The following is an 18,681-nucleotide window of genomic DNA, read 5'->3' as shown; positions in this document are numbered from 1 at the left end:
TTTTCCTTCTCTTGTGTTTAACATCCTTATTAAAAAAAATATTGTACTAAAAACAGGGGGAAAAGACAGTATCAAATGATCTCATATTATTATTTTTTCTGCAATAATTTTTTTCCTGAGGGACCCCCTCCCATTACTGTTTTGGATAAGGGTTAACGCGTGAACTTCTGGGATGTGGTGAAAATGTATGGGAACAATGTATTTAGGAGGGAGACATTTGCATGTGGCTCTTCAGAAACTGAAAGGGGTCAGGGTGCTAGCCTCTGGGAGCTAGGCAACTGAGAAGCTGAGGGAACTAGGTTTCAATCAGTAGAAGCAGGTGGAGAGAGGGAGGGGTCTACGGGCGGCGGAGTTTCTCTGGGACCGGCGGGGCTGTCTCCGCTGGGAGGGGCCAGGCTGTCAGTGGCTAGGGCACTGGAAGACCGAGCTCAGCTTGGACAAGTGGACTGCACACAGCGCCTGCCTGGTCTTTCACACTTCTGTGGGGACCTCAGGAGAAGAAGGAAGACCTTTGGATATGGGTGAGTGCAGCGGCTCCCCACGGATCTGCAGGGGAGGGAAGCAGGTGTTACTGAAAGTGACTGACACATCTCCCCTGGACACCACAAGCTTAGCTCCAGTGTGTGCCTCTGGATTTACTCTGGGAAGGAGGAGGGAGGGGGGAGTTGGCACCTAGGGCAAAGAAAGGTGCTTAGGTTGCCTGCGACTTTGGTGTACCTTGCATTGGACAGTATCTGACGAATTTTTTAAAAGAGAAAGATAAGAAATATATTGCAAGCGGATGGTTCTAAGGAGGAGCAGCACTGCGTGCGACGTATCTGATGAGGGCTTTGCGGTGCAAGTTGAAGCGAGTCATGAGTAACGAAAACTTACAAAACTTTCAGCTCTTAACTCGTCTGAGTACAGAAAGACATTGCGGAAGGGCGAGATTTGGGGGACGGTTCTTTAGTCTCCGTGTAAACTGAACGTTCGTTTTTTGCACAGAGGTTTTGAAGTTGAGGCTGAAAGCTTCACTTTTCCTTGGAAGAATCTTGGTAAATAAAAGGAGCCCCGAGTGGCTCAGGTCATCTCACGGTAGCCCTTGGAGCAATTTAGCCTCGTTCCAGTTTCTCTGGAGTTCTAAGACGAAGGTTTGGCACACTTCCAGGAATGTTGTGGGGTGCAATGGAGGGGTGGAGGACTGGGTGTCCGTCTTGGAGATACAAATTCAGCATCAGAAAGAGGTGGTTTGGGGTGAGAAAAGTTCTAAAACAGTGGAGAAGTGGGGACTTGGCTATGTTTGTTCAGCTTATGCATAAAGTGCTCCACATATTGCATTTCCACGGTTACTGATTAGCGATCCACCAGCAGCGGGGGATTTACTATGCAAAGGCCAGTGGACTCACTGCTTCCGGTCCAAGTCCATTAGTCGCCCCTCCCCCGCTACTCCCTTGTCCTTTGTTGTAAGTGATTTCACCCAGAGCAAAGGAACCCTTTGGGCTGACATGCCCCTGTAGAAATTCCTAAATTCCCACAGGCTCAGTGCTGGGGGATGCTCTGACTACTAAGTAGTGGGATTTGTACACACTGGCCAACTTGGAAGAAAAGAAAACAGAAAAGGCGAAGAACATTTTTGCCTAATAATGTTAACTGTGATCAAGACATTAATAGTCTCTTCATGCTTGACCCTGCAAGAGTCTTAGAAAGACTCATTTTTAAGAGTCCTTTGTATAAAAGTATTGGAAATGATCTTCAGAATGGAGTCTAAATGGAAGATTTTTTTTAAAAAAATGAAAACAGTATCTTCAGGTTATAAAAGTAAAACAAACCATTTCTACACTGTTAAAGAGAGTGAATATGTAAAAGTGGAGGGCCCTGCTGGGCATAGGTGGAAGAAGAGAACCTTGACCTCATGAAGGCTGGATGCCCCAGGGGGTGGGAATTTTGAGGGTGGGGAGGTGGGAGTGGGGGGGTGTAGATAGAGGTTACATCCACAGAGAAGAAGGAGGAGGGGCGAGGGGATTGGGGGTTCCGAGGGGGTGGTGGGGGATGGGGTAAGGGGACAACATAGGAAATGTAAATAAATCATCCAATAAAAAAAAAAAAAGAAAAAAAAGAAAAAAAAAGAAAAATAAATAAAAAAAAAGAGAGTGGGCTTTTAAAAATATATACAGTGTATTAGAATATCACCCGAAGAAGGGGACTATCTCTTAAATGAAAAGCCAAAATGATTGATTTGATGTAATTATGTAATTGACACTATTAAAAACATTAAGATGCTAGTATTTAGAAAACAAGACATTGTTTACCCTGATCAACTTAAGCTTGAATTGGCTGGCTCTCAAAAGTTAAGTTTTCCCATGTCAGAGTTAATTATTTCTCTAGTTTGTATTTCCAAACCATAAAGAAAATAATTGACTCTGAATTTTACTTTGATTTTCATGGATAGATCACCAACCCAGAGTATATAAAGTGCTGTGGGATGAGATTGGAGTTAGTACCCGCATTTCTGAAGTAATGTGGAATTTAACTGCAGTTCGTAAAACTACAGTTTCATCAGGAATGGACAAGTTTCTCCTGTATTTGAAGTCACTTAAAACTAAAGTAGGTGTCAGTTCCCTGCTGAGACACCAGAAGTAGAGGAATGAAGGAGAAGCCACAGGTTAGGAAACAACAAAACAAAACAGAACAAAACAAAACAAAACCATGAAATCAATCAACTGGTATACAGCAAGAGAGAGTGAGAATCTGCAGCCAAGACTCAGGATGGAAATTAGGAGAAAATGATCCACAGAAAAGTTAGAAGAGCCAATGAGGGAAGGGAGGAAACAATATGCACAGAAACAAGATAGAAATTACTTTATTATTGAAGTTATATTCCTCCTCTTCCTTTTCACTTACTTGTAAAACACCAGAATGTCACTTCTTAATAACTTTTCTTTTATTCACAGGAGGTAAGTTATTAGTCAGTGACTCAGAAATGGAGTCTAGGTTGCTGGGATAACAGAAAAAAAAAAACAGTTCAGGAAAATGTTGCACTGTCTCAGCAGGCTGTGTCTTCCTTTTTCTAGTCTCATAATTGAAAATTAAGACAGGAGGTGGTGCCGCATACTTTTAATCCCAGCACTCAGAATGCAGAGGCAGGCAGATCTCTGAATTCGAGGCTGGCCTGGTCTATGTAGTGACTTCCATGACACAAGGCCTACACAGAGATACCTTGTCTCTCAGAAAACCAAAGGAAACAGGGGGGAGGAGGGAGAAACTAAAGGACATGGAGCTGTGATGATGAGGGTAGTAATCTGTGACTGTAGGAGAACTTCTTATTCTACCTCTGTGAAAGGGTAAGAGTGATTGTCAACCAAATGGTCTGAATTCTCAAAAAACAAAACAAGTTCGTTTCAAACTAGGAAAATTGAGACAAGGGGTCTTTTGGGTTTTCCTTCTTCAGCAATGTTCTCGGTTTTGGTAGAAATATTCCCTTTTTGCCTTAACCTTCTCCGAAGAAAGTTTAGAGAAAATAATTTATATTAAAAACAAATTCAGGGGTCAAGTATTTTCTGAGCATGTTAATATTTTAGCTTTAAGGTTAACATTAACTACCACTCATGTTTCTCCAAATGTATGATTTCAGAGTCTAGTAGAGATGGAGGGCAAGAATATTTAATTTTTTCCCATTAGTCACTGCTTTACTTAAATATGTATAAGTGTGTGTGTATAAGAGTTCCCAAACTTTGATGGAAGATACATCTATATAATAAATTGTTTATTTGAAAGGGACAGTGTAAGCAACATTGGTTAAGGATCAGGAGAGAAGGAATAAGTGGTATAAAGTTGGAAAAGGTATGAGCTGCCAATTTTGTACTAAATGCTCTAAATTAGAAGCTTGAAATGTGATACCATAAAATTCAACAATAGATCAAAAGCACATACACTTTGACAAGAGAGAGAAGACCAGACTATATTTCTGCCATTCATTTTCAAATAAAAATGGAGCTGGTTAAAGATATTTAAAATTGTTTAAACATTTGGACTATGGGCTTCTAATTGTATTTCAGGATATAAAACAATATAATGTAAAAAATTATGAATGAGATATAATGTAATAATAATATAATATAATATAATATAATTAATAAAATATAATAATATAATTGTTCAGTAATAGCAAGGGGCAAAATGGGAATTTAATGAGTTGAATTATTTTTCAAAAAAAACTCAAATGTATTGTATGGTTCTAGAGTCGAGTCTAGGCTAATAGTAACAGTTCTTACATATCATTTAACTCCCTCGTATACTATTTTTCCTAGACAGTTATAATAATCTAATAACACTGTGAGCCAGACAAAGATAAATTAGTGCCATGTGAGTCTCTTGCTGTAAAACAACTATTCTCCAAATGAGTTTATGAAAACAATCCATCAATAACTCTCGTGGCTCTATGTGCTAACGGTCAGCTCCTCGCTTCTTATATGCAGTGTTGAGTTGTTACTGTGTAATGTCAGCTAGGTACTCAAGTGTTCATAAGCTTCATCAAACTGCTGATCTGAGATAGCTCACAAATAGCTGGCAACTGATAGTTTTTATCGATTGTGGATTTATCTGTGGCCTGTTTTTTTATGAAAATAATGAAGGTTTTCAAGAAATAGCTTTCTAAAATGAGCGTTCTAAGATGCCCAGGGGCTGACCTAACATCGGAGAAGTGTTCCAGGGTATGAGTTCTGCTGTATTTTATTGGTCACAAAGGTTGAGAATAGGGTGTTGAATTCAAGGATTGGAAATCAGGTCTATTATCTTGTCATGTATACCCTGGCTGACATAAGGAGAGTTGGAACTGGACAGATCTGACTAATCCATCTCATTTTTAAACCAAATGCCTTATGAATGTGTTCATGTTGCTACCACTGTATGCTAAGTAAAAGTCTTAGAAATGTGAAGCTATTTCACTATAGTAAGCCATACCAAAATTTTACAGCAAAGTTCGGAGTGTGGAAATTGGTACTTAGGTGGAAATATGGGATTTGAATCTCAAAATAAGCTTAACTCCAAATGGTGCAAATAAAATCAGGTAGTCTTTCTTATTTTCATGTAAATCTGAAAATATAAATTAATGTTTATAAATTAATGATTATAAATTAGTGTTTTATTTATAATGTATTTAGAACTGAGAATATGTTGTAAGGTCAAATGCAGAAAAAGTAGAAAAGATATTTACTAGCCTCTTGTAAATATTATGTACTCATTGATGATCTGTTTTTGAAATTGAGATTGTTTCATTTTTCTAGAGTATATTAATTTTATAAGTATATTATTATAATTAGCATGCTTAATTATACTTCTCGTTGAAAAGATACACTTAAATTAACTATAAAATTCTACTTGAAAACACTTCATGTAAATCTTTGTGGTTACTTTTAACTGTCACAATGGCTAAAAATAAAAGGTCCTATTCTAGACAATTGAAAAAAATACCTATTTTAAATGAGATGTTTAAGGATCTTTGAAGCTTAAGGATCCAAAAATATTAGATTCTTGCTATGTCTTATCTTGTTTTTTTCTGAGGTCATTTCTTTTTAACAACTGTTGAAAAGAATTAAGTATATCTTGGTACTTCCATGTGTCTTTTTCATACAGAATCTCTAATTTTACTAGAATAGCAGAGAGTCTACTAAATACTGATTCCCGGGTAAGACTCCCAAGATTCACATTCAGAGTGCTTGCTCTTCAGACTTCTACCTACAATTTTCCTTCTCAGTTCAATTAATTTTGGATCAAGAAGTGTGGGTCTGGGTTGAAAATAAAATCTCCAGAATGCTTCTCTTCCTCACCAAGCTGGTTGTGCTACTCATTACAATTTTTATTCATTTTCTTGCATCAGATATATTAATTCATAATCATTACCACTTAAACATTAATTACCAAGACATAGATTTTGAGATATTCACATTTCCAGTCCATCACACTACACCTGGATAAGTGAAATACCGTTGTATCTTATGTCCCTTATTTGCTTACGAAAAACCTAATGTGGCATTTTCCTTCCAGAATTTGCTGAAATTTTCTTCCTTAAAATTACTCATGACTTCTGGACTCAAGGTGTCAGGTGTTGTTTATAAACAATGCAAATATGCATAGATATTGTTTTGTTTATAAACAACACCTGAATCCTTCAGTCTGAATGTTATGTTTTGTCAAATATATATGTGTGTGTGTATATATATGTATATATATATGTATATATATATATGTGCGTGTATGTATGTATATACACACACACACATATATATACATATATATGTATATATATATAAATATATATATATATATATATATATAAAAATATATATATATATATATATATAAAATATAACATTTCATTCTTCTGTGCTCAGCTGTCTTTCTGTTTTGAGCCCTAGTCCTTCAACATCAGTATGTTCAAAACTAAACCACCCACCAAGGTCTAACTCTCTGTTTATATTCTCTCACCCTACTTTACTCCCTCTGACATGTAACGTAAAGAGGTACTCATAGTTAAAGAACAGATGCTGAGAAGGAGACTTGAATGCAATGCTCACTGAATTATTAGATGCACACATATTGATAGGAGAATGTGGCCAAACTATGAATATAGTGCACATACTCTTGAAATTTAAGTCAACATTATAGCCAAATAAAATATATCTCTGCTCAGGTGTGGTGGTTCACAGCTTTTATCCCAGCAGTAGAAAGGCAGGGTACACAGATCTTTGAATTTGAGGCTAGTCTGTCTACTTGAAGTTATGTGGTTACAGTGTTACATGATAAGTCCTTTCTCAAAACAAATAAAATCCATCTGTTTTTCTATAAACCCTCAATATTTGATCTGATCTGTACATATTTTGTTTGTTTGTTTGTTTTACTGTTAACAGTTATTTGTTAATATGTAGTTTCTCTTCATTATTTGGTGCCAAGTCTAGATTCTGGGAGTAGCATTTTCCAGATAGTTGGCCAAGATGTCATCAAATTCCTGAATTTTAAGGTATTTATATCACCTTATTTACCAACATACACAGTAAATGAAGGAGAGAACTGATTGTTGGGGAGTGTAAAACATTAAGTCTTCATGGTGGTAAGAGAAGGAAAAGATGGTAAAGGACTAATTAAGTGTGTCTGTCCAGAATAGGGATAGGGATATAACTAGGTAATACCAGATAAAGAGTGTTGGGAGCCAACTCTTAGCTGAAAGTGGCTATTATCTTTACAGCCATCTCCAGCCATATACCCTGATAAGAGACTTGTTTTCAACAGCCCACAACAGCTGAGCACACTCTGATAGACATCTTGTTACACTGTTTAGTGCCCTCAGCTGCAAGGTGCACATGGTATCAATGGCTACAAGGCGTGTGACGTAGTGCCTTCAGTTGAGCTTGTCCATGAGGGCAAGTCACGTGGTAAAGGGTATAAATACCCAGGATTTCCTTTCAATAAGAGAGACTTGAAGAGACTTGATCAGACTCCCTGTCTTGTCTCCATTTTTCGCGTCCCTCTTGCTAGGCCCTGACCCGAGGACCAGAGCAGCAGAACGGGCTGTTACAAAGTGGCCCCTGAACATGGGACAGCTCGGGCAGTTACAAAATGGCCCCCGAACATGGAGCAGCTCGGGCTGGGCAGTTACAAAAGAGCTTTGGCAAGTGATAAACAACACAGGAAAATTGAAGGATCTACTTAAAAAAAGGATCAGAGTAGAGTAATTTAATTAGCCAAAGAAGAAACACGTTTGGAATGAGTGATCTACAATGGAACCCAGAGAAATCAAACATGGTTCTTTAAGATTTTTTTCAACTTTATTGAAAATAGAGTTTTTCATATTCTATCCATAATTAGTGTTTTCTCTCCTTCTATTTCTTCCAGGTTCTCCCCACTTTCCCTTCTATCTGGATCCACAAACTTTCTGTCTCTTATTAGAAAACAAACAGGCTTCCGAGGGATAATAACAAAATAAAATGAAGATGATATAATATAACAACATAAAGCAAAAACTAACATATTGCAATAGGATACAACAAAGAGAAGGAAAAGAGCACCCCCAAAGTCACAAGAAAATGATAATAACACTGAGACCCACTCATTTGCACACTCAGGAATCTCATAAAAACATTGAACTGGAAGCCGTGATATAGATCCAACTGTAAGTTAAAAACAGAAAGAGATAAAATTTAATATAAGTAAAATAAGTTTAAAAACCCTCAACAAAATATTATGAGACAGCAAACCTCTAAAGACACCATTGAATTCATTTCTGTTGGCCATCCACTCTTGGACATGTCGTCTATCCTTAAGAGTAGTTTATTTCCCTGGTATGTTTTTCATTTTATGATATGGGTCTTGAGTCACGTCAGATATTTTTTAGTTACTCCCACAAGCTTTCAACCATCATTGCCCTAACATATCTTACAGGCATGACACCATTGTAGATTAAAGGATTTGTCACTGGGTTGGCATATATATATATATATGCATGTGTGTGTGTGCGTGCGTGTATGTATATATGTATGTATGCATGTATGTATGTATGTATGTATGTATGTATGTATGTATTTGGTAGCAGGCAGATTTTTCCTGTACCAGAGATGCTTGCAAGCACTAGGTGAAGGTGGTATGTAGGCACCAGCTGAACTCTTCCATTTTTAAATGAGTTCTATAGGCATTAGATTCTGCAATGGGGTCTTGCCATCAGTTTGTGAAGAGCAATATAAACCCTTAGCAGCAACCTGGGTTATTTGAGGGTTGTCATGGGATCCCTTTTGCCAATTAGATGTAACACACTGCTGAGACTGGAGACTTTGTTTGGTGACAGATGATACCCAACTGAGGATCTTCCCCCTTTACTTGGAAATTTTATAGATCGCCTTACTACATGTGTGTGTTCTAAGAAGCTTCTACTGTGTGTGTTCTAAGAAGCTTCTACTGTATTACATTTTCTTTTTTATTTATTTATATTTTTTGTATTTTTTGTATTACATTTTCATGCTACCCCTCAAATAATCTTTACTTTTATATGTCTCTCCCCATATTCCTTCCCTTGCCCCCTTTCTTCCCTCTCCCCACTTGATCCTCCCATTGTTTTTGTTTGTTTGTTTTTTCTTTTCCTTTTGTTTGTTTTTTTTTTTCTCCAAGATGATGTCTCACTATGTAATTCTGGGTGTCCTGGCACTGACTATGTATATTAAGCTGACCTTAAATCCAAAGTAATCCACCTGCTAGTATGAAATGGTGCACCATGTGCCAGTCTCTTTAAATCTAATTTTGAAAGTAAAAATAAATTTACTTATAAAAGTGTTTGATGGCATCTAAGGACTTTTTAAATAGATTAATAACACCCATTCCAGTGACTGTATTACATTTATTATTCTTACATTTTTATTTAGAGTTAACATATATTAATAAGCAATAATAAGTAGGATTATATAATCTAAAATCAAACTGTTGGGAGAATAAAAAATGATGAAATACGTTACGGTTACATCCTCATCGAAGAGATGTTAGGAGTTAACCAAGCGTATCTACTGTCTCTGATAATGCTGACATATGCTACTGTGACTTACAGTTGTAAATTCCGGACTTAGATTCAGAAGTCCACAGATTCCAATCAGCTTTGAACCACAGCAAACTAATAACTAAGATAATAAATAAAACAAGACCTACATCAGATAGTGCTTCTTTTATAGAAAAATGTCTCACCAGAATACACAGATCATTTATTGTTAGGAATTCCTTTGTGGTCTCCATCCTGATCTTCTAACAACAAGCAGTCCTAAGGCTTTATTATAAGATTTGTCACTTTTCTTTATTGCTACCTTAGATTTCTTTTATTCATAACAAGTGAGGATGAAATAAAAGCAAAACTAAAAAATAACAGAACATCAAACACTACATTCCAGGAGTTAATAGAGGCATCAGTAGTTTTATATATGCAATGCTAATTTTATTTTTAATTTTTGTATAGTAATAATACCTTATTATTTATTAACAGGTGATATAGTAAGGTGACATTTTTACTGTTATTTACAAGTTTTTATTGAGTATATGATACATGTGTCTAGAGGGTACACATGCCAAGGTGTGTATGTAGAGGGCAGAATACAGCTTTGTGGGATCAGTTCTCCCATTTCACTTTTATATATGGATTCTGGCTATCATCAAATTCAAGTCATCAGGCTTAAGCAGTGATGTCTTTATATAGTGAGCCATTTCACTGGCCTGCTTGATATTTTAATGAGTAAATTTGTATTTATTTCAATACCCTAAACTTTTGATGCATGTTGCTATTTATATGTGTGGAGATTTGGGGCATTTTATTTTGTTTATTTGGTTTGCATTTATATTTGTAATCTTGGCATAGTATCTTTGTCATAAAATAATTTTAATGCTACAGGAATCAATTTGCAATCCTAGAAATGATGTTTTAGCTACTGGTAATACTCTCTGCTGGTAAAATCATAATGTGATCAAATCCTAATAGTTAGGTGCCAAGCAAAGATATTATTTTGTTATTATTTAAATATCAAAGTCCAGAGAACAGAATAGTACCAGATAAAATAAAAGTCACTGTTGACTTACACCTTTGGGGCATTATATTTTGAATTCGTTTTTCTTTTTAACAAAGAAAATCATAAATTTCAAAAGTGTTAAGGTAGATTTATTTTTAAAAGAATTTTGAAGTCATATTTTACTGAGCAGATAATAAAGTTAAAAAATAAATTAAAATAAATCTAGTCTATACTCCAGTCTTTTTTTTTTTTTTTTTGAAAAGACAACAACATTGGATTCTTGGAGAGTTCTTTGCATTCCTTTTTTTTTTTTTTTTTTGGTCTTGTACTAAATGGTACAGAAGATAATAAATAGTTACATACTAAATATGCGTAGGATGTATGACCTGGTTATCCATCACTGCCATCCTTCTAACATTATTCCCTTCTACAGTAAGCTCTAAAAAGAGGAAATTATTTTGTTTATTAATTATATGTCAGAAAGCAACTTCACTGTGAAGTCTCTGGAGAGAAACTAACAGAACATTGTACCAAATTAACATTGTACCAAATGATGTCTTAAGTTCTCCAACTGACATAGAAATCACTGGGGAAAATTAATTTTAATTTCATTCATTCTTAATTGATATCTATTTACCCAACACAATAAATAAATCCTAGTTCAAATAAGCTGAGACAGAAAGTAACACTCACTGTAAAAAGTAAAAAGCTTAAAAAAATCAATCTCAATTCACATGTCTTTTATGAGTATAATATTGTAAATGAGGCTACAAACTATTCCATGTAGAAGATTATTCCGCTCAGCAAAAGCAGCCTTTTGAATTTATTTTAGTGTTGATTTGACTGAAAATTGAACAGGTACCTCTAAGGGTGAACCACATGCTCACTTTGGTTGTGAATACAGTAACAAAATGAGAGCCACAGAGTACGAATAATTTCCATTACTAAAGCACATCTGTTTACTGAGATTAAAAAGAAAAATGTACACTCAGGGAACCATGTGATTATTCTAAAGATTATCGGCAGAGATAGCAATTAGTATAATAGTTTATTAAAAACACTAGCTAAAAGTGGAAGAGATCTGTAGAGGTTATAGTCATAAGGTTTATGAAAGAGTGCTTTGAAGAGGAATAGGGTGGCTTGTGACTTTGTCAGGAGATAATGCCAGTAATGATGGCAAGCCCATCAAGAGCAGCAAAACAGCCTTGACTGTGGGGTGTGCATGCACCATGACATCTGAACTTGCTTTCACTCCAGCTTTTACTCAAAAAATTACTAAAATTTTCATCCTCTGGAAAGGTATGTGGTACCACACCCTAGCCAGCATTTTATAAACAAAATAAAAAGTGCCCTGGCAGTGAACCCAGCAGAGGTTCAGCTAATCAACTATCTCTTATCCTTCCTGTTCCACAACCCTATCACTTCAAATCTAGACCTTCCCTTATCTTGTCAGCCACCCTGCCAGATCTACTGTAGCCTGTTCAGAGTGTTTGTCCTATACAAATTATATGGCCAACCCCCAGCCTTTAACAATAGTATCTTTATTTTTTAAAGTTACTATAGACGATCCTGGGTTTCCTTCCAACATTGTAACACATCTGTCAATTGCAACTTATTCTTGTTTCTTCCCTTCCAAGCCAGCCGTGTCTTCCTTCTCCCCTAACTTGGCCTCCCCTTTTTTCTCCCATTTAATTACCTCCTGCTTTCCTGAACATGCAATATTTGCAATGCTGAGAGAGATAGCTATCCCATCAGACTTGGTTGTAAATGTAATAACAAAACAGACATTAGAAATTATGAGAGTACAAAAATTCATTTATGGCTAAAGTAAGACAGGGATGAAGCGGGCATTTCAGTGAGACCCTGGAAGAAGACACCAAGTATAAGCACAAACTGGAAAATAGTCACAGTTCTGGTAATTTCCAGTTAATTCAACTCTATGTCACATCCCTGCAACTAAATAGGAGAGCAATTTGGAATACTTCCAGTTGGTCCAAATGCTCAAAGTAGCTATGTCCATTTGTTTATAAATCTTCCATGACTTCCTGCCACCTTACATAGTCCTCCAGGAAGGATGTAAATAGAAGACTTATTTAAAAGACTGTGCTCCCAGGCTGACGACATGCACATAGAACTTCTAAACAAGTTCTAAAGTCTATCTAGATAACTACCACGATCCAATCCAAAATTTAAAACACCTGATCTAGAGATGTGAAGACTCTAATTATAATTTATTCTATTTAATTAGGTATAACTTAATAGAATGTTGTAATGATCAAAATAAGTTGAAAGATCTAAAATGTAAATGTTTTGGTTGTATATAAATATGGCCCATAAGGATAGCAAATCAAAAGATTGTTCATTCTTGACTATTGTGAAAAGTTCATTCTGTTCCATCCTTCTTAACAGTTCAATACATGTGTGATCGACATGAAGGGAAGAGAGAAAGATTCCTTTTGTTTGTAACTTAGAGTTTACAGTCTTACCTTTAGTTCTCTAGAATCTGGAAACTTCTTCCATTCACTTTTGTTTTTCTGTTTTCCCCATTCTGTTTCTTTTTTCCTTTGTTTTTGTGGTTGTTTTGTTTTGTTGTGTTTGCTTCTTGTTTTTTTTTTTTTGGTTCTTTTTTGGCTTTTATAATTCAAATAAGGCATGCTTGAAGATGGCTATAATCTGTGGTGTTGAAATAGTCACTCAGTTCTCTCTTATCTACCTTGCTAGGGACTGATTCAAAACAGCATAATCAAAACAAAGCAGAGCACAACATAATTAAGATCATGTCTTCTGAATAGATAATTAAAAAACTAATTGGATATTGGTAATTATGCTCGTTTTTTACTTGTTCCTGGCTTCTTTCTCAATTAATATGTGGTGCTATGTACCGATGAAATTCAAATGCAATTATGTACAGGGTCTATCTCATGACCAGGAAGCAGGACTTTTCTGTGTGATCTTCCATTTCCTGCAAGGACTACAGAAATGAGGTACAAGTGCCTTTTGTTTTCCTCAAGTTAGTCCTTCTGTTTTCTTTGTCACTGGCTTTCATCCTCTGTCCCGCTGGCTGTAGCTCACTGTTTATTTATTGGCTGTTTAGTATGGAGAAACATTCAGCTTTCAACATTGACAACAAGTCCAAGTAATGAGCCTGCCCATCACGCTACACTGGGTATCATCTTTGCCTGTTAGGCCCTTGGCTGGTTTTTTGCTCTATTTGACTATCCTCAAAGTTTGGGAATTCTGACTGTGGGTCATTATTTTTTCAATTCTTATTAACACTTGCCAAATCTTTTGTCATGCATCTTTATACTCATGACAGCTTCTAGGTCAAATTTTAGTTTTGATCACTGAATCTTTAGAAGGAAAGCTAAGGAACTGACATAGCCAGCTCCTTTTTTTGTGCTGGCAATGGATACTGATTAGCTGTGTGCTAGTTGTTGAAGTCATAGCAACAAGTCCTACTTACTATCTTTTAGGCATCTCAATTAAGTTTCTTTGGTCTTTGGAAATATAACTACAATAGAGTTTCATCTCCTGGAGAAAATGAGTATGTTCAGGAGAACAACTTCATAGAGTTAATTAAGAATTCTTTTCTAGTGTTCATTTTTAAATTAGTAAGCTAAAAATTATTTGTATGCCTTCATTTTCTTTTTGTTTCCAGGTTTTATAATAGGCTTTTGATGGACTTAATCTTTTAATTTCAAACTGACTATTTGCCAAGATTCTGGATGCCATTGCTGAGGCTACCAAGTTAAGTATATGAATCAATAACCAGAGGAAAAACACTAATGCTGGGCAAAGAGGCAACTAGTACCAAATGGCATTTTCAATCAAGGCGCAAAACAATCTTTAGTCAATAAAATTGCTTCTCTAAGTTTTTAGTAGATTTAAATTTACTTTTAGAAAAATTTTCTGTGTACACTTCTATATTTTTAATCGTTCTTCCTTCTATTTTATTTAAGTTTCATCCATTGTATAAAATTTGTTAACTTTTAGAGACAATAGAAGAATTTTATAAACTACTTTCAATTAGAATCATTTGTAATTCAATACATAAGAAGTAAATAATATTTTCTTCTCGTTTTGTGCTAAGAATGGATTACTATTTAAATGATAAAACAGACTGATTATCTTTCAAATGGTAAATGGTAACAGGTGAAAAACTAATTTGGCTGGTGTACTGGCATTCTAATTGAGAGGAAGCCAATGAATCCTAACTCTTGAGACTTGATACTCATGGCATCTTTTCCAGTGGCCATTTCACTATAGTTATTGCTGGCTTAAATATTTTATGTGTCATCTTATTGAAATGTGAGAGTACTAACATATTTCTTCATTTTACCTATTGGTGCAATTATTATTATATTCCACCCAGGAAATCAAATGATCATTTTTAAGTACTTCAATTTAATTTGGGAGAACATTTGTTTGTCTATGAGAATACTCCAGTTAGGGGAAATCAATCTTACATATATGAAAAATAATAACAGGACTTATTTCAGACAGCAAAAGATATGGTTGTGTTTCTGGGGTTTAAGTACTACTAGAATTATATTTATAGCCATCTAAGCTACCTACGTCATCTCACCCAAGCCTTGGTAGATGTTCAAAACTGAGTGGAATAATTTTTATTATTTGTTGAAACAATAAAACTAATTATAGCTAAAGTGATAAACCACATAGCCATAATATGAACCTACCAAAAACAGCTTTGTAATTCTGAAGGCAAGAAACAGATGGCTTTTATAATACTACCACCAATGCAACTAATATTGCTATTGATGTTAATATCATCAATACTAATAAGATTCCTAGTTTTTATTATTTATGCTTGATTTTGAATTAACAATGAAGATAAAGCTATTTGTAATATGATAATGATTCGACAATTAATCGCTTCTATTTTCAGCAGAATATACGAGGTAAAATTCATTGTCCTCTCTGTTTATTTCCCTCTGAACTTCTTTTGTAGTTCCAATTTTATTAGAGTGACTTTAATAACTCAGTGCCTGCAGATGTAAGGGCTAAATGGGATTGATATTTGCTTTTGATCATGGTTGTGAATTACACTGCTAAACTTCAGAGCAGAATAATTGACTCTGATGACATGTACATTCTGCTTATCCCACAGAATATAGAAAAGGAGTTTAAATAACTTCATATGCAATTTTTGATTAAATATTCAGCAGTGTAAAGAGACCCAGCTCCAGTTAAGTTCAGTACTAGAATCCAATATGGAAGAAATATTGAGAATGTATGAATAAGACACTAGGAGTGGTATGTATGAGGTTGCTGGTGGTGCATGTAGGTGTTAGCCCATCTTTGAGGGATAAGCACACGCATATTTACAGGGCGACTGAGGTCAACATCCAGTGTCTTGCTTGATTACCTGCACTGTTTGGAAATAGGTTGTCTCAGTGAATTTGGAGCTCAGCCGGACAGGGCAGACCAGCAAACCTTGGACATCTTCCTGTCACTATCTTCCCAGCACTGTAACTATTGGCTTAACCCACTGAGCCCCACATTTGCTGTGAAGTCAGTCTCAGAGCCTCATGCTTGCATGACAAGTACTGTACCAATTGACATATCTCCCCAATCTCTAGACCTTGGGTATGTTTTAAGAGCTCAGTATTTACATCCAACATGAAACCATGGTTAGGGACATCTGAATTAAACTCTTGGGTCTTCTCTTGCTATACTAGTCAATGATTCAAGGGCAATACATAGCCTATATTCTCATGGGTTAGACATTGCAGTTTTCTTTCTCTCTTTTTTAAAAAAGTTATTCATTACTTAAATTCTTGTCACAGCTTTCTGTCCCCCCTCTTTTCCTAGTCTCTCTCTCTCACTATCCCTCCCACCCCTGGCCACCCCTCCTCCCCTTCTCAGAAAAGTGGAGGCCTCCCATGGATATCAACCAGCCTTGTCTTATTAAATTCCATTTTAAGTCATAGCCCAGGGTGGTTGTATAGGAAGGTTTATGGGGGCAAAATTGTGGGAGAAAGATGCTTTTGATTAATAGCATCAACCAACTTCAGACTTTTTCAAATGATAGAAGAGAAAATAGGAAAGCTAGAGTGAATTCATGGGGGATCGTTTCTTTCAGCTCTGAAGTGATATGTCTACTGGGCACCACAAGCTGTGAGCCAAATTTAGTCACAGGACAGCCTCTTGTAAGATCAAGGAAGTTTGGGGGATCTAATCTCATATACTCTCTTGAGATTCTGAAACAAAGTTTAGAAAATATCTCCAGGAAAATGTCATGAATGAGCTACCAAGGAACATTTGTTGGAAATAAACCTTTTAACTATTTTAGGAATACAAAATGTATGAACAATGATTGTTCAAAATGGTAGACATTTCTATTAATACGGCATAAAAGAATCTATCTAGTAATTCAGACCAATGTCATAATATGAAATCTACACTTTGACATTTTTTTCTTAGATATAAATACCTTTGCTGCTTTAAAGAGTATTTTTACTTTCAATAAAAGTACACTTTTTTTTGCCACATTCTATATATTGATCATGGTTTCCCCTCCCTCTAGTACCTGCACTTCCTCTCCCATCTAGATCCAACCCCATTCTGTCTATCATTAGAAATCAGGCAGGCTTCTAACGGATAAGAACATGATACAATACAATTGTTATGGTATTATATGATATTAAATGATTTGCTTCATATGATATGATGTGTTATAATAAAAACTAAGGCATTAGGATAGGACAAAACAAAGAAACAGAAGAAAAAGAGCCCAAGAGAGCCATGTGTTGACCTGTAGAGGAATCCCATAGAAACACTAAACTATAAGCCAGAATATAGACCCAAAGAACCTGTAGGATTAAAAAAAAAACCTAAATGAAACAAAGTATCTAAAAATAAAGCCTCACACTACATAAAAAAATAAGGAACCCCCAAAGATGCCATTGGTTTTCTTTTCTGTTGGTCATCTACTGCTGGGCATGTGGCCTATCCTTAAGGGTAGTTTGTTTTCCCAATAAAACTTGCTTGGAGGAAACTAAATTTTTTTTTTATCATTTAATTCTTGTTGGAATGTTTATTATCAGAGACAAAAGACAATCAAGTTTTATTGAGCACATGGAGAAAAGAGACATATTGTACACACTTGGTGGGCATGCAAGTTAGTATAGTCTCTATAGAAAACAGTTTGGAGTGTTCTCATAATAATTCAAACCAAGAACTACCTTGTTATCTAGTAATCCTACTACTATGAAATTACTCTGTTTTGTTAAAGAGAGCCAGTACTTGATTGCCTATTATCGAATAGTAGACAGAAAGAATGTAGTTGTCTATGGACTCATGAATAGTCACATAAAGTAGGGTTGAGAAACATGGTGGAATAATGCTCGGCCTTTAAAAAACTAAATTCTGACATTTGCGGTAGCATGAGTGAAAGTTGGGGATCATTCTGTTCTGCTATGAAGCAATACATACTCTCATTCATATATTCATATATCACCAAATGTCAGAGATTACCGTAAGGTGAGTACAGGTGCATGAGTGGTCAGGAGAGATCACTGAAACTACATTTTCATTTGGAGATGGTTACCAATTGGAGATCGATTCTTGCTTGGAAGTGAGGGCATTTGTGTACTTTTCCTCTCAGCTCTAGAACCTCATCTGATGCATATCTATGCAGGACATGAACATGCTACCTCAGTCTCTGAGAGTTCATATGTGTGTAGATTCCTCTTGATTTAGTGGGTCTTGTTTCCTTGGATTTCCTCCATTCCTTCCTCTTCCTCCTCCTCCTCCTCTTCCTCCTCCTCCTCCTCTTCCTCCTCCTCTTCCTCCTCCTCCTCCTCTTCCTCCTCCTTCTTCTTCTTCTTCTTTGACACTCTTCCTACCTCCTCTTCCACTGGGTTCCCTGAGTCCTGAGGGGAGGGATTTGTTGGAGAGTTTTCTTTTAGGTCTGGTTGTTTCATGATCTCTTACTCTCTGCATATTCCGGATATGGGTCTCTGTATTTGTTACCACCTTCTGCAGGAGAAGACATCTTTGGTGATGTCTTAGCAAAGCACTGACTTATTAGAGCAAAATGTCATTAGGAGTCATTTTATTGCTACATTCTTTTAGTAGAGCTGCAACATTTGTTTTTACACTAGGTTGATGGGCTCTCGAGTCTTATGTTCTTGATCATCCAAGCAATATCAGT

At 36.0% G+C, this 18,681-nt stretch overlaps 1 protein-coding gene across 1 annotated transcript in view; it reads left to right on the top strand.

The window, feature by feature from the left end:
* Positions 1–304: 304 nt before the first annotated feature.
* The window catches only part of Gpm6a (glycoprotein M6A), a 265,035-nt gene continuing 246,658 nt past the window's right edge, over positions 305–18,681 (top strand). The window contains exon 1 of the mRNA XM_028757648.1: positions 305–521. Coding sequence (XP_028613481.1) covers positions 518–521 — 4 coding nt within the window. The 5' untranslated portion in view covers positions 305–517. The remainder of the gene's footprint in view (positions 522–18,681) is intronic.

This window comes from Grammomys surdaster, unplaced genomic scaffold (genome assembly GCF_004785775.1).
Source record: "Grammomys surdaster isolate TR1022 unplaced genomic scaffold, NIH_TR_1.0 126178, whole genome shotgun sequence".
NCBI lineage: Eukaryota > Metazoa > Chordata > Mammalia > Rodentia > Muridae > Grammomys > Grammomys surdaster.
This window is presented reverse-complemented; position numbering and strand designations above follow the sequence as displayed.